A 16,720-nucleotide genomic window follows, 5' to 3' on the forward strand; every position below is an offset into this window, starting at 1 on the left:
AGGTGGTCAATTGGTCCTTCTCTGCTGACATGCACCATGTTGTAAGCAAGTTTAGGGGTGCAGGGATCTGTCTGCTACAGGACACTGCCAGCTGCCCTCCCACCTTACTTGTGATCCTAAGTCAGGAAAAGACAACGTATATTCTCCTCAGAAATAGACTTTTATTTCTCAGATTTGGCAGGATATAGCATTTAGAAAATAACAATTCCTAACTTTAACATCCTGGCCAGTAAGCACCAGTTTTCCCTAAAGAAAGTTCTGTGTCATGGGTGGTAACAAAACATGCCATAAACCTTAGCCTGCTTAATGTATTAACACTTATGGCTAACTTACTTACCCCTGTTCACCTCTGAAGCAGGCTTGAGCTGGAGAATGTGGGCAGGGGAGAGGCTTGCTTCTTGGGCTTGGTACTGGCAGAGCGGGCAGGCTTTCCAGAAGGAGACTAGCTTCTGGCTCTGGTGGTTGCCGGCTGTCTGTACTTGCTCTCATCCCTCACCGTCTATGACTCCGTGTCACCCTCCACACCTGAGCCGTGGTCTCCTCTCTCCGTTCCCCTGGATACACTCAGTCTTCTCCCTTCTCAATAGTAGGGAGTGCTGGTCTGCTTCTGACTCCCCTCTCGCATTCTCAGGATTTGCTCTCTGGGTTTTCTCCCAGGGTTTGTGCTCTCTTTCTCCCTTCTTTTTGTAGGGGTCCTTCACTTCAGCCTTTCTCCTCCTTTTTTTTCTTTTCTCCTTTTTTTTGCTTCTTCTTTGCCCATCTGTCCAGCTGATAAATATGCATAAGCTCATGCATAATCATGGGTGTGAGTGGAGGATCTTTGCCGCATTGCAGGGCTCTTTCCCCCCTCCCCATTTCTTTGGAGGGTCCTGCTACATTGCAGTTCTTCTTCCACCTCCCCATTTCTTTGGGGGGAGAACTGCCACATCTGTATGCCAAGCTTTCTGCCAGTATCAGCATTTTGTTCTGTCTCCAATGGCCCCCCCCTCCCCCTGCAGGGATCTTTCTGACCTCTGGACTCGCCTTGACTCATCCCTGACACTTGCTTAGGAGCTTAAGTCATTGTCTTTCTGTCTGCTTTGCTCCTATTGACACAGGAACATGCAAACAGGCAGATCTGATAAGGTAACCTTCAGTGTAACAAGACAAAAGTTCTTAATTTTCCACTGAGACAGTGCAGTTTTAAAGTTCACCTGGGTAAAAGTTTTTCTCTTGCTGTGACAATGCTTGGGGCCTGTCAGTTTCTTGGCTCTTATGATTCATATTCGATGATTCAGTGGTAAATATGAGATATCTCCCTACAATGCTATTGTGTTTACTCTTATGGTCACTCCATGATTTTTGTAGAATATTTTACTATAACTTCTTCAGAGGAACTTTTTTTTTTTTTTAGTCACTGTAATTTCTAAAATTAAACTGATTTTTGACATTCAAGCTATTTATCTGTTCCATAGGAATTAAATGTTGTCTGGAAAACTTCTGTACATCATTGATGATAATTCTTGCGTTGCTCCAATAGAAGTCATCACAGGCCTGTAAAAATTCCCGTAATTGTAATTTAGGAAGAGGAATCTAGAAGGGAAGTTCACTCCCCTCATTTATTTGCAATTTTTGAGACTTTTAGAATGTGGTAATATGCGGTAATATGGTAACCTTTATATATCTCTATCTATATATATTTATATATCATCTTTAAAGGGTCACAGGCAAAGGAAAATGGATCAGGAAGGAAGATAAACAGAAACACACGGGTTATTCTCACCAGGAGCTGAGGCAGATTTCAAGTACACGAAGAGAGCAACTTCTTCAGGAAAAAAGACATCTTCAGGTAATGCAGCCAGAAAAATCGCAACACGGCCCGGTGGCTGACTGGCAGTATTATTGTACTTTACCTGTGCAGAGTGGGGTGGGGGGGGGGGGTGTTCTGGTTCCATCCCAGAGTCAGGTCTTCCACTGGGGAGGAACTCATGGTCATTACTCAAGTATGATTCCAGAGCCTGTGATTGCAGGAATCCAGAAGGAGCCCTGGTGCATGGCCATGGCTACGAACGCTCACTGCAATGACCAGGTTAGCTTTGTTGGGAGGTGGGAATTATAAAATAGGGGAATAAGTCTCAGGTAGTTGAGAATAAAGGCTCAAAGTGCCAGATTACTTGCATTGGTTCTGAATAAGTTGGAGACCCAAAGGAACAGGATGAAACTGCTTGGTTAAGAAAAGAAAAGCCAGCACTTCATATTGTTGGTCTATTAAATCCCTGTGAACACTGATATAAATATCTAAATATCAAGTTAGTGTTTGATTGCTGTATGCAATAGGACACAAGCATGTGATTTGCTATACTGTATAATTTTGCACAGCAAGGTACATTGTTAAGAAGGACTTGACTAGTAGAGACAGAGTATCATTGACTGCACCGTGGGGCCGATGCAAAAACGTTGCGCTGAAAGCGGGTGCCGTGTGTTCAGCGCCCGCTTTCATAATGCATCCTCAGGCACCTCTCCTGGGTGGGCGATGCAATTTTTAAATTAGGGCTCGCGCTGTCGAGGAGGTGCTAGGGGTGATTGCATGCCCCTACCGCCTCCTTGACAGCGCGAGCTGGAGAGAGAGGTCTGCTGTTGGTGGCTGTCCACCGGTTAAGAAAACAGACGCTGAATTTATCACCGTCCCATTTTCCTAACCAGCGCACATGCAGGAGTTAGGAAAATGGACAATGATAAATTCAGTGTCCATTTTCTGAACCTGACTATGGGCATCAGAAGGAGTTAATAAATCAATATTAAAGTGTGAGGCACTTAATAGTAATTTATTCACTCCTTCACTTATTGCCGATTGATCCCTTTACTGTCACATGTCAGTGAAAGGACCAATCATCTTTTAGACGGCTGTCCTGATTGCCCCCTTCAGTGTCACATGTCAGTGAAAGGATCAATCACCTTTCACAAATGTCAGTGAAAAGGACCAATGGGCAATAAGTGAAGGAGTGAATAAATTAATATTAAGTGCCCGACACTTTATTATTGATTTATACATTTCTTCTGGTGCCGGTAGTCAGGTTTGGAGAATGGACACTGAATTTATCAGCATCCATTTTCCTAACCTCTGGCAGCACTTTTTTTAAATTTCTTTTTTTAAATTATTTTTTTAAAGAGTTGTTCCTCCTACTTAATATCCCAATGATATTAAGTAGGAGGCAGTACAGAAAAGCAGTTTTTTTTCTGCTTTTCTGTACTAGTTTTAGTAGTACTCAGCAATTAATGCCTGCTCCGGGCAGGCGTTAATTTCTGAAAGCTAAAATGTGCATCCTGGACGCACATTTTTTTTTGCATAGGAAATGAATAGCTAATAGCCTCATTCACATGCACTTGCATGTGAACAGCGCTATTATTCCACTCCGCGTTGGACGCGGGTTGTAGAGGCGCTAATCCCCTTATTGCATAAGGGGATTAGTTAGCGCCTCTACAACCCGCGTCCAACTGCGGGCTATACAGTGCGCTGGGCTAAGTGCACAGTATTGCATCGGCCCCCTAGTTATGTATAATTAGCTAGATATCATAGACTGTGGAGTATCTTACGGTCTGACTCACTAAGGCTTTTCTTCCATTCTGTATCTATGGGAAAAGTCCTTGAAGAAAAAGGCCTTTAGTGCACTTGAATTGCTGTTTTTGTTCACTCTGTTGCTGTATACTGTCTAATGTACTTTGGGCATAAATATTCTATAATGTCTTTTTTAAATGTAGGGTTTTAGGAATATCGTGTCACTTTGCAATATAGTTAATAGAGCATGGAAAGGACATTTCTTCAGAGAACAAATCCAGCAACAAAATCATTGGTATTTTTATTCAGTAAGTAAGGTAGAGAATTTCTGGGTGTCATTTCTGAGTAAGAACTAAAGTTTTTGATTAACTTAGTGAAGGTTTATTCTCTTTTGTTTTTAGAAGAAGGAGATGTAGTCTTTTTGTTTCCTTTTTGAAAACTGATCAGTTGTATTTATTTATTTGATATCTCCCAGTGAATAATTTCACCCAGTGGTATTGACTCCCAGCTCTTGAGGGCCACAAACAGGTCTGGTTTTTGGGATATCCCTAATGAATATGCATGAGATAGACTTGTATGCACATCGCCTCCATTGTATGCAAATCTATCTCATGCATATTCATTAGGGATATCCTGAAAACCCAACCCGTTTGCGGCCCTCAAGGGCTGTATGTGAATGCTATTGCAATTCATATTAATTTTGTAGAACTTTGCAGGTCTTTGCACCCACAATTTATAGTTTTTGGTCTGATGTTTTGATCAGTTTGTTACATAAGTTTTATTTTAACCATAGGGAGGGCAGTTTTTGAAGCTATTTACCTGGGTAAATTGGCTTGGCTGAATATTGCCCCTCCCCCTCCCCCCTCCTGAATAAAAATATTTCTCCTTGGACAAGCAGGATGATAGTCCTCACACATGGGTGCCATCGTTAGATGGAGCCCGGCACGGAAAACTTCTGTCAAAGTTTCTAGAACTTTGACTGGCAAACTGAGCATGCTCAGCATGCCTTAATCCATTCATCCATGCAGGGTCCTTCCTCAGTCTCTTTTTTTCCATGTAGCTGTCGTTTCATGGTCTTAGAGCTCGTGCTCTTTTCTTCTGGAAAACTTCCACTTTTTGGCTAATTGTTGTCTTTTTCCCTGCGCCGGGTTCCTCTTGGTTTCTCCTCCTTAGTTAGTCCTGCGGTGTGATAAGTCTTTGTTGCACGTTGGTTCCCCGTAGCGGTGTCCTTCAGGGGCCCTCAGGCCATTGGCCATTTGCTGACCTTGTTTTTTCGTTATGGTGTCCATCATGGATCCACACAACGTGTGCATTCTCTGCCTGGGGATATCCCACAATGTTCTGGGGGGCCGGCTTTGTGATCAGATGACCCCCAAGGGCCGACTGGCCTGCCTCAACAAATTGGAGAAGCTTTTTGACTCTGAGTGTTATGTTTTGTAAGGTTTGGGTGGACTCTTGGACACTGTGGCAGTTGACCATGCCCATGGGGGGAAGTCCCGTGAAGGGCCACAGGTCAGGCTCAGCTCTGGACACACAAACACAGATTATATCTTTATTTAGACAGTTTGTGAAGCCACCAGAGGTGGTGTTAGTGAGTAGAAGATGGAGCCCGGCTAGGCTAGTATTCCTCAGGGCGCTGGAACAGCGGTTACTCCGGTAGCAGTGCTATAGTGAAAAGAACTGAGAGAATGAGTACAATAAGACATTCACAGAGTCCCCAGTATGGAGAAGCCCCGAGATAGGGAGAGCTGGCCCTCGAGGAGCGAGTACCAGATCCCTGGGAGCAGAGACTCGTTGGCAAGTACTCACGCAGCAGTTCCAAGTAGGAGATGGCACTGGCGCTGGAACGGAGGCAGGCCCTCGAGGAGTGAGTACCTGGTTCCAGGGAAACAGCTCTGAGGAGTAGATGGTAGTAGTACTCACAGATGGTGTCTGTAGCAACTTCTTCCAAGTAGAAGAGGAGATGGACACAGGCAGCGAGTCAGGGAACATGGACCCTCGAGGAGCGAGTACCGGTTCCTGATAGCGACCTGAAAGAAGCAGAGAGGCCCCGGAGGAGCGGGTACCCCGTTAGCAGAAAAGACTCTAATAGAAGTTGGAGGCAGAGTAGCTGGGGTCGGAGAGCGAATCCCATCCGTAGGAAATCCCTTGCTAATTCAATGGCTAGCAATAAACAATAGGCTTAAATATCCGGGCAGCGTGACGTCATCACAGGGGTTCGCCCCTGAGGTTCGCGCCATAGAGGAAATAAAAATGAGGGCCGCGCGGCGCGTGCACCCTAAGGTAACTGAGGATCATGGCGGGAGGCAGCACCCAAGCCGGTCTGGGAATGCCGGAGAGGACGCCGGGCAGATGCCGCGGCAGCCAGACGTCCACAAGGAGCAGGAGGAGTTGCAGAAAAAGAAAGGTGGACGGAGTGAAGCCGTAGGGCAGCGACGGTTGCAATAAAGAGGTCCGAGCTGTAAACGTCTGTGTCTTCGACACCAAAGGATGATTGGAAACTGATGGGCATCGATCCCTCACCATCGGACCTCCAGTAACACCGGAGGAGTGGGAGGCTAGGGATTGGCTCTCCTTGGTCTCCTTTAGGTCGAGGACGTCTGGATCTTTGCCTTCCACCTCGGCGCTTGGGCCAGGCCGAGCACCGTGGGAAATCATGAAAGCATCATGACTGGTCGCTGTTCATGCACAGAGATGGGCTTGGACTGGCACTGGTTCTTGCTACAATGCCCCTGAAGCGTCCCTGAGGTGAGGAGGTTATACCCTCCATTGATTCTGGGGCTCCAAGGCGGTCCCCACTGATTCTGGTGTTGGGTACCGATCTCCCTCGAGGCTCCAAGGAAGATCGTTCCACCCCTCCTTCCTCTCAGCCAGACCTGGTGTCAGCGACCTTCAAGGAGGAGCTAGAGCATAGGGTGCAGCTGGTGGTAAATTGAGCCCTGCGGGGCATTGAGCTGGTGCCTCCACTGGCACTGGTAACAATGGTGACCCTGCTGGAGCCACTGTTGGAGCACCTCAATGTCCTCCTCGGCGTCCTCCCTACTTAGCTGGCTTCAGTACCCTGGGGGCCATAGATGCCCTGTGGGGCTCTATTGCTCCCACAGCCCAATGCCGTTCTCGATCATGGCTTCTCGGATCTGCCCGCAGGACCATCAGCGCCATCGGGACAGTCGTTGCCGCAATGCCTAGGGGTACACCCAGGCCTTGTCCCCAGCTGATTTCAGTGAGGATGATGCGCCTTATGACCCCTGGGTAGATAACACTTCTGATTACCCCTCTGAGGATTCCGAGGGTCTTTCCTCGGACCCATCTCCCCTGGAGGAAAGACTGAGGACCCCACCCGAGGACTTAACCTTTGCAGGATTTGTGCAGGCCATGGTGGAAGCCATTCCATTCCAGCTGCTGATGGAGGATGATGCCAGGCACAAGATGCTGGAGGTCCTCCAGTTTTTGGATGCTCTGAAGGATGTTGTGGCTGTCCCAATCCACGAAATCTTCAAGGAACTGCCCCTGAGAATTTGGGAACACCCCCTCATGGGTACCACCTGTAAATAGGAAGGCAGATGGAGTGTACCTGGTCCAGCATGCAACTGGCTTTGAGAATTGTCAGCTCCCCCACCAGTCGGTGGTTAAGTCTGCACTTAAGAAGGCCAGATGCTCCTGGACCCATGCCTCGGCTCCCCTAAGGAGGGAACACAGGTCCCTGGATGCGCTGGGCAGGAAGCCCATGCTGATAGCCTGAATTTCCTCCTACCAGCTCTGTATGACTCAGTATTCCCATAACCTCTGGAAGTAGGTTCAGGAGGTTGCCAACTGACTACCCCAACAGCAGCAAGAGGCTTTGCTGACGGTCACACGTCAGGGCCTTGAGTGCGGGAAGCATGAGGTGCGCTCTACCTATGATGAATTTGAGATGGCGGCAAGAGTTGCAGCTGCTGGGATTGACGCCTGCAGGATGGCTTGGCTCTGTGCCTTGGACCTCCAGCTGGAGGTGCAGGAGAGGCTCGCTGACTTGCCTTGTACTGGGGAAAATCTCTTTGGTGATAAGGTGAGGGATGTGGTGGCTCAGTTGTGGGACCACCAAGAGACCTCCAGCACCTTTCTGTCAGTACATCTGACCAGCCATCTTCAGCGTGGCATGGACTGAGGTGCTCTTTCTATCATCGGTGGAAGTATTACCCACAGGTGTCTCACTCCTGCCTGCAGAGGGTGAGCTATCAGGGCTGCTCCAGGCAACAGCGACCTCCCAAGCCTCAATCAGTGCACCAGCAAAGTCCTGCTATGGGGTTTTGACTGGAGGGAGGGGAGCGAAAGCCAGCCATCCATCCCTATGCAGTGGGACTCCCCCCGGACGGAGGTCAGATACAATTCTTTGCAGATTGATGGCCTGGTGTCACTCTAGGGCAAATGGGTCCTGTCCATTGTATCGGGGGGATGCAGGCTGAACCTATTGGGTGTTCCACCAGATACTCCTCTGAACCCTCTTTGAGGGCCAACAGTATCTCAGGAGATCCTTTTGGCAGATATTTCCGCCCTAGTAATGGCCAGCGCGATGAAGCCTAAGAACATGACATGCTGGGTGAGACCAAGGGTCCATCAAGCCCAGCATCCTGTTTCCAACAGTGGCCAATCTAGGCCATAAGAACCTGGCAAGTACCCAAAAATTAAGTCTGTTCCATGTTGCTGTTGCTAGTAATAGCAGTGGCTATTTTCTAAGTCAACTTAATTAATAGCAGGTAATGGATTTCACCTCCAAGAACTTATCCAAACCTTTTTTAAACCCAGCTATGCTAACTGCACTAACCACATCCTCTGGCAACAAATTCCAGAGTTTAATTGTGCATTGAGTGAAAAAGAACTTTCTCACAGGACAAGCAGCATGGTAGTCCTCACATATGGGTGACATCACAGGATGGAGCCCAGTCACGGAACACTTTTCTCAAAGTTTCTAGAACTTTAACTGGCACCTACTGGGTATGCTCAGCATGGCACTAAACCTGCAGCAAGCAGGGGTCCCTCTTCAGTCTTCTTTTTTCCGTGCAGCAGTAGCCACGCGGTTAAGGAGCTCCACAGAGATTCCTGACAGGAATTTTCCTCATGGAATTACTACAACCTTTCTTACCCCACAGTGGTCCCTCCTTCAATTTTTTCAAGCCGCGGTACTCCGGTAAATTTTCTACCCGTTTTCGGTCGATTCCCATCGAGTTTGGCCCTCGCGGCCTACAGGCAGTCGACCGATCCACGGCTCAAATTTTTCATGGCCATGGCATCGGGGTTCCGTTGGTGCCCGGACTACAATCGCACCATGTCCATAACAGACCCTCATAAGGTCTGTGTAATGTTTCTTGGATGTGAGCCCGATGTCCTGATCTGCACCAAATGTGCCCTAATGATACCAAAAGGTTGCAAGGCCAGAATGAAGAAGATGGAACTTCTCTTCTGTGCTTAAACCCCGACGCCGTCTGTTGCATTGACGTTGTCAGAACCGGCAACGTCAACTTCGCGCCAGTATCGACCACCGACCGATGACCGTCCGGCATCGACAACTTCTCGGCCTTCAACCACCTCTACTCCCCCTCAGGACCGAGGGGATCGGAGAGAGAAACATTGCCACCGATAGCGGAAGTCTCAGACCATCGAGGGAGCGAAATCATCGACTTCGCCATCGTCCGAGCTGCCGTCAAAGAAACCCCGTCCAGAAAAGGCACCAACCTTTTCAGCGAGCGGGTCACCGAGGTAACCCTCACCCGAAAGGGGATTGGGAGCCGTGACTCCGCCTTTAACGGTGGTCCCTGCGGCTATGACCCTGCCTCCTTCTTCTGTTCTGGAGTCAGGGCTGCTTGCTCCAGGTCTCCGAGAAGAACTGGACCGGCTGGTTCAGGAGGCCATCGACAAGGCAATGCATCGACTCCAAGTTCCTCCGGCACCGACACCGGTGCTGATCGTGGAACCAACCACAGATCCGGTTCCGGCAGCGCTGGCACTGCTGCTCTCTAAGATGGAAGCACTTATTGCCGCTTTTCCACCATGGATCCCGGGTCACTGATGGCTCCGGTGCCCTCTCCGCTTACTTTGTCATCGGGAGGAGAAACACCGTTCCGCATCCCTCCATCGGGAGTCCTACCGATGCCTCAGCCATCGATGCCCTCAGTGCCTGCACCAGTGCCTTCGATGCCTTCATCGGTGCCTCCAGTTATTCCTTCGATTCCTTCGGAGCCTAAACCAGGACCTTAAAGGATTCCACCGTCCCGTCCCCCTCGGGCTCCTAGAGGGGCAGGTGCTGATCCCTACGATACCTGGCTGATGATTCTTCACCAGACACCGATGACCTGCCTTCACCATCTTCTACTGAAAGCAGAAAGCGTTCTCCTCTAGAGGACTTTTCCTTCATACATTTTGTGAAGGAGATGTCTGAATTGGTTCCCTTCCAATTACAGACCGAACAAGATGACAGGCATCAAATGATGGAGCTGTTACAATTCCTGGATGCTCCCAAGGAAATAACCTCCATCCCTATTCACCAAGTTCTGTATTGATTAGACCGAAAATCCTTCATGAACAATGGAACAACAGACTACCTTCAAGTTCTGACTAAGAACCATTGATTCTTACTGTTTATACTATTTAAACACTAAGTTCCTTAAGCCTATTCTTTCTAGCAGTTAAAGCTTCCAAGTTTACTAACCTTGTTATATGTAACTTTATTCTTCTTGTTCTACTTTTGGTTTTAGTTACAATTCCCCTATTCGATGTAAACCGATCTGATATGGTCTTCAACCATGAAGGTCGGTATAGAAAAGTGTTAAATAAATAAATAAAAAAGAACTGGGAACACCCTGGCTGGTTTGCTTCTGTCAACAGGAAGGCTGACTCCACTTATTTGGTACAATCAGTCCCAGGTTTTCAAAAACCTCAATTGGATCACCAATCTGGGGTTGTAGATTCTGCCCAAAAGAGGGCAAAGAGGTCAAAACCCCACAGTTCCTTTCCCCCAGGCAAGGAGCAAAAAGTTTTAGATGCCATTGGTCGCCGGGTCTTCCAGGGCTCAATGCTCATCTCCAGAATTGCCTCTTATCAGCTCTATATGACCCAATACAACAGGGTCTTATTTTAGCAGATACAAGACTTGACAGACTCCCTGCCTCAGGAATTTCAAGATTAGCTCCAAACCTTAGTAAACAAGGGTTTTGAGGCGGGCAAGCATGAGATAGACCATCTTATGATATCTTTGATACTGCTATCAGGTTATCTGCAGCTGCTGTCTCGGCAAGAAGATGAGCCTTGCTCGTCTTCGGACCTTCGCCCTGAAGTGCAAGACAGATTATCCGACCTGCCCTGTGTAGGAGACAATCTGTTCGGTGAACAGATTCAACGAACGGTGGTGGAACTCAAGGACCACCATGAGACCCTGAGACAGTTCTCTCTGATGCCTTCTGAGTACTCCTCAAAACAGCCTTTCCGGAAAGACACTAAAAAGTCCTTCTTCCATCTGAAGAAATCCTACCCGCCACGGCTAGAACTCGCTCTACGAGACCATTTCAAAAAACCCAGTCTCGTCAGATACGAAAACTAAAGCCGCAAGCAGATCCTCAGCCGGGCCCTGCTTCCGGTTTTTTGACTCCTGCATAGAGAGCAGCAGCCAGCTTCCACTGCCTCACATACCAGTGAGAGGTTGATTGTGCCATTTCAACAGCAGGTGGCACTCAATCACCTCAGACCAGTGGGTCCTAGCGATAATCGCTCAAGGTTATCTTCTCAACTTTCTCTCTATCCCATCGGACTCCCCATCTCTATCGATGTGGAGAACATCCGATCACTCCATCCTTCTGGAACAGGAGGTCTCCCTCCTTCTCCAGTCCAAGGCAATAGAACTAGTACCCTACTCTCAGCTGGCCTAGGGTTCTATTCCCAGTACTTCCTAATCCCCAAAAAATTGGGAGGCGTTCGTCCAATTCTGGATCAACGTGACCTCAACAAGTACCTCCATCGAGAAAAGTTCAAAATGATAACCTTGGGTTCTCTTCTTCCTCTTCTACAAAGAGGAGACTGGCTCTGCTCACTAGACCTCCAGGACGGATACACTCATATTGCGATAACTCAATTTCATCGCAAATACCTGAGATTTCTGGTAGGCCCCAAGCACTATCAGTACCGAGTGCTTCCATTCGGCCTCGCGTCTGCACCACGAGTCTTCACAAAATGTCTTGTAGTAGTTGCAGCCTTCCTCAGGACTCAAGGTGTTCACGTCTACCCCTATCTAGACTATTGGTTGATCAGGGCTCCCACTCAGAAAACTGCTCTGTCGTCCCTACATCTTACCTTACACACTCTGATTTCGCTAGGATTTCTCGTCATCTACGACAAATCCTACTTAGTCCCATCTCAAACCTTATCATTCATAGGGGCAGACTTGGATACCTTGCAGGCAAAAGCTTTTCTACCTCGACAACGAGCTCTCACTTTCGTCTCTCTCACACACCAGCTGCAGTCTCAGCACTACATGACTGCACGCCGCTTTCTCATCTTACTGGGACACATGGCGTCCTCAGTTCAGGTTACCCCAATGGCCCGCCTAGCCATGAGAGTCATGCAGTGGACTCTAAGGTCACAATGGACTCAATGCATTCAGCTCCTGTCGACCATTGTCCACGTCACTGACTCACTCTGTCAGTCTCTCGCCTGGTGGAAAAATCAGATCAATCTCCTCCAAGGCTTGCCCTTCCAAGCTCCAGGCCCTCAAATAACTCTCAACACAGATGCTTCCAACTTCCGCTGGGGAGCCCATGTGGCCAATCTGCAGACACAAGGATCTTGGTCTCCAGAGGAAGCCAAACACCAAATCAATTTCCTGGAGCTTCGAGCAATCAGATATGCCCTCAGAGTATTTCAGGATCGCCTCTCCAACCAAGTCATCCTGATTCAGATGGACAACCAGGTGGCTATGTGGTACATCAACAAACAGGGAGGCACGGGCTCCTACCTCCTGTGTCAGGAAGCTACCTCAGGGCCACCTACTTGCCGGGACTGGCCAATGTGTTGGCAGACAAGTAAAGTTGCACCTTTCAACTGCACAAGTGGTCTCTCAACCCCTCAATAGCGGACTCGATCTTCCAACAATGGAGTTACCCTCAAATAGACCTCTTTGCGTCACCTCAAAACCGCAAAGTAGAGAATGTCTGCTCTCTCACTCGCAGCCAACACTATCAGCCAAGAGATGCGTTATCCCTCTCATGGGCAACCGGTCTCCTATATACATTCCCTCCACTTCCACTTCTCTCAAAGACTCTCATGAAGTTACGTAAGGACAAGGGAACCATGATCCTGATAGCATCTCACTGGCCATGCCAAGTCTGGTTTCCAATACTTCAGGATCTCTCCATTCGTAGGCACATTCCCTTGGGAAAGGATCCGCTTCTGATTACGCAAAATGACGGGTGCCTGTGCCACCCCAATGTTCAAGCCTTGTCCCTGACGACATGGATGTTGAAAGGTTAATCCTTCAGCCAGTTAACCTTTCTGAATCAGTTTCCCGTGTCCTGATTGCTTCACGGAAGCCTTCCACGAGAAAATCCTACCTTTACAAATGGAACAGGTTTCAATCATGGTGCTCTTCTCAATCCCTTGACCCCTTTACCCGTCCAATCACGAAGATTTTGGACTATCTCTGGCACCTGTCAGAGTCAGGTCTAGAAACTTCCTCCATCAGAATGATTGTTAGTTCGGTGGCCGCCTTCCATAAAGGTGTCGGGGATGTTCCCATATCAGTACAACACCTTGTAACACGTTTTCTGAAGGACTTGTTTCACCTCAAGCCTCCACTGTGTCCTCCGGCCCCTTCTTGGGACCTCAACCTGGTTTTGGTTTGGCTCATGAAACCACCATTCAAGCCTCTCCAATCCTGTGAACTACACTATCTCACATGGAAAGTGATTTTCCTTTTGGCAATCACTTCGGCTTGCAGAGTTAGTGAGTTACAGGTCCTAGTTACTTATCCGCCTTACACTAAAATTCTGCAGGACCGGGCAGTACTCCGCACTCACCCTAAGTTCTTGCCGAAGGTATTATCAGAATTTCATCTCAATCAATCCATTATACTACCTACCTTCTTTCCCAGGCCCCACACAAACCCAGGAGAGCAGGCTCTGCATACCCTTGACTGTAAACGGGCTCTAGCATTCTATCTAGACCGTACAGATGCCCACAGGAAAAGCACTCAATTGTTTGTCTCTTTCCATTCCCTTAAATTGGGGCAGCCTGTGGGTAAGCAGAATTTCTCCTCCTGGTTAGCGGACTGCATATCCTTTTGCTATCAGCAAGCAGGCATTCCACTTCAAGACCGTGTTAAAGCACACTCTGTGAGGGCCATGGCAACTTCAGTAGCACATCTACGCTCTGTGCCGCTTCCTGACATTTGCAGGGCTGCCACCTGGAGTTCTCTCCATACCTTTACAGCTCACTATTGTTTGGACAAGGCCAGAAGACAAGATTCCATCTTCGGCCAATCTATCCTACGTAACCTATTCACAACTTGACGTACCAACACCCTTCCGCCTGCCCGTTAGGGTTCAGGATACCCGCAACCAAATTCCACCCCACTCCTTATACCTATTGCACATCTTGGGTACATTTGGTGCATTCACGGACATCCTCAGCGCGGTACTCACCCATATGTGAGGACTACCATCCTGTTTGTCCTGTGAGAAAGCAAGTGTTGCTTACCTGTAACAGGTGTTCTCTCAGGACAGCAGGATGTTAGTCCTCACGAAACCCGCCCGCCGCCGCTCGGTGTTGGGATTGTTACATTTTCTTATTTTATTTTTCGGCACTTCCTGTAGATTTGAGCAAGACTGAAGAGGGACCCCTGCTGGCTGCAGGTTTAGTGCTGTGCTGAGCATGCTCAGTAGGTGCCAGTCAAAGTTCTAGAAACTTTGACAAAAGTGTTCCGTGATTGGGCTCCATCCTGTGATGTCACCCATATGCGAGGACTAGCATCCTGCTGTCCTGTGAGAACAGCTGTTACAGGTAAGCAACACTTGCTTTCTCCGATTAGTTTTAAATGTGTCACATGCTAACTTCATGGAGTGCCTCCTAGTCTTTCTGTTATCTGAAAGAGTAAATAACCGATTCACATCTACCCGTTCTAGACCTCTCATGATTTTAAACACCTCAATCATATCCCCTCTAAGCCGTCTCTTCTCCAAGCTGAAAAGTCTCAACCTCTTTAGACTTTCCTCATAGGTGAGCTGTTCCATTCCCCTTATCATTTTGGTTGCCCTTCTCTGTACCTTCTCCATCTCAATTATAGCTTTTTTGAGATGCGGCGACCAGAATTGTACACAGCATTCAAGGTGCGGTCTTACCATGGAGCGATACAGAGGCATTATGACATTTTCCGTTTTATTCACCGTTCCCTTTCTAATAATTCCCAACATTCTGTTTGCTTTTTTGACTGCCGCAGCACACTGAACTGACGATTTCAATGTGTTATCCACTATGACGCCTAGATCTCTTTCTTGGGTGGTAGCACCTAATATGGAACCTAACATTGTGTAACTATAGCATGGGTTATTTTTCCCTATATGCATCACCTTGCACTTATCCATATTAAATTTCATCTGCCATTTTGATGCTCAATTTTCCAGTCTCACAAGGTCTTCCTGCAATTTATCACAATCTGCTTATGATTTAACTACTCTGAACAATTTTGTATCATCTGCAAATTTGATTACCTCACTTGTCGTGTTTCTTTCCAGATCATTTATAAATATATTGAAAAGTACAGGTCCCAATACAGATCCCTGAGGCATTCTACTGTCCACTCCCTTCCACTGAGAAAATTGTCCATTTAATCCTACTCTGTTTCCTGTCTTTTAGCCAGTTTGTAATCCACGAAAAGACATTGCCACCTATCCCATGACTTTTTAATTTTCCTAGAAGCCTCTCATGAGGAACTTTGTCAAACGCCTTCTGAAAATCCAAGTACACTACATCTACCAGTTCACCTTTATCCACATGTTTATTAACTCCTTCAAAAAAGTGAAGCAGATTTGTGAGGCAGGACTTGCCTTAGGTAAAGCTATTCTGACTTTGTTCCATTAAACCATGTCTTTCTATATGTTCTGTGATTTTTATGTTTAGAACATTTTCCACTATTTTTCCTAGCACTGAATTCAGGCTAACCGGTCTGTAGTTTCCAGGATTGCCCTTGGAGCCCTTTTTAAACATTGGGGTTATATTAGCATTCCTCCAGTCTTCAGGTACAATGGATGATTTTAATGATAGGTTATAAATTTTTACTAATAGGTCTGAAATTTCATTTTTGTGTTCCTTCAGAACTCTGGGGTGTATACCATCTGGTCCAGGTGATTTACTACTCTTCAGTTTGTCAATCAGGTCTACCACATCTTCTAGGTTCACCGTGATTTGGTTCAGTCCATCTGAATCATTACCCATGAAAACCTTCTCCAGTATGGGTACCTCCCCAACATCCTCTTCAGTAAACACCGAAGCAAAGAAATCATTTAATCTTTCCGCGATGGCCTTATCTTCTCTAAGTGCCCCTTTAACCCCTCGATCATTTAACGGTCCAACTGACTCCTTCACAGGCTTTCTGCTTCCGATATATTTTAAAAGGTTTTTACTGTGAGTTTTTGCCTCTACGGCCAACTTCCTTTCAAATTCTCTCTTAGCCTGTCTTTTCAATGTCTTACATTTAACTTGCCAACGCTTATATATTATCCTATTTTCTTCTGTTGGATCCTTCTTCCAATTTTTGAATGAAGATCTTTTGGCTAAAATAGCTTCTTTCACCTCCCCTTTTAACCATGCCAGTAATTGTTTTGCCTTCTTTCCACCTTTCTTAATGTGTGAATACATCTTGACTGTGCTTCTAGGATGGTATTTTTAAACAATGACCATGCCTCTTGCACACTTTGTACCTTTGTAGCTGCTCCTTTCAGTTTTTTTCTAACAATTTTTCTCATTTTATCAAAATTTCCCTTTTGAAAGTTTAGCACAAGAGTGTGGATTTGCTTACTGTCCCCTTTCCAGTCATTAATTCAATTTTGATAATATTATGATCACTTTTGCCAAGCGGCCCCACCATCTTTACATCTCTCACCAAATCCTGTGCTCCACTGAGAATTAGATCTAAAATTGCTCCCTCTCTTGTCAGTTCCTGAACCA

The 16,720-nt window shown here is 47.1% G+C and overlaps 1 protein-coding gene across 1 annotated transcript in view; it reads left to right on the forward strand.

The window, feature by feature from the left end:
- The window catches only part of DISC1 (DISC1 scaffold protein), a 699,528-nt gene that overhangs the window by 156,061 nt on the left and 526,747 nt on the right, over positions 1-16,720 (forward strand). The window contains exon 6 of the mRNA XM_029593853.1: positions 1,699-1,828. Within this exon, the coding sequence (XP_029449713.1) occupies positions 1,699-1,828 (130 nt within the window). The remainder of the gene's footprint in view (positions 1-1,698; positions 1,829-16,720) is intronic.

The sequence above is a fragment of the Rhinatrema bivittatum genome, chromosome 3, assembly GCF_901001135.1.
Source record: "Rhinatrema bivittatum chromosome 3, aRhiBiv1.1, whole genome shotgun sequence".
NCBI classification, from domain to species: Eukaryota; Metazoa; Chordata; class Amphibia; order Gymnophiona; family Rhinatrematidae; genus Rhinatrema; species Rhinatrema bivittatum.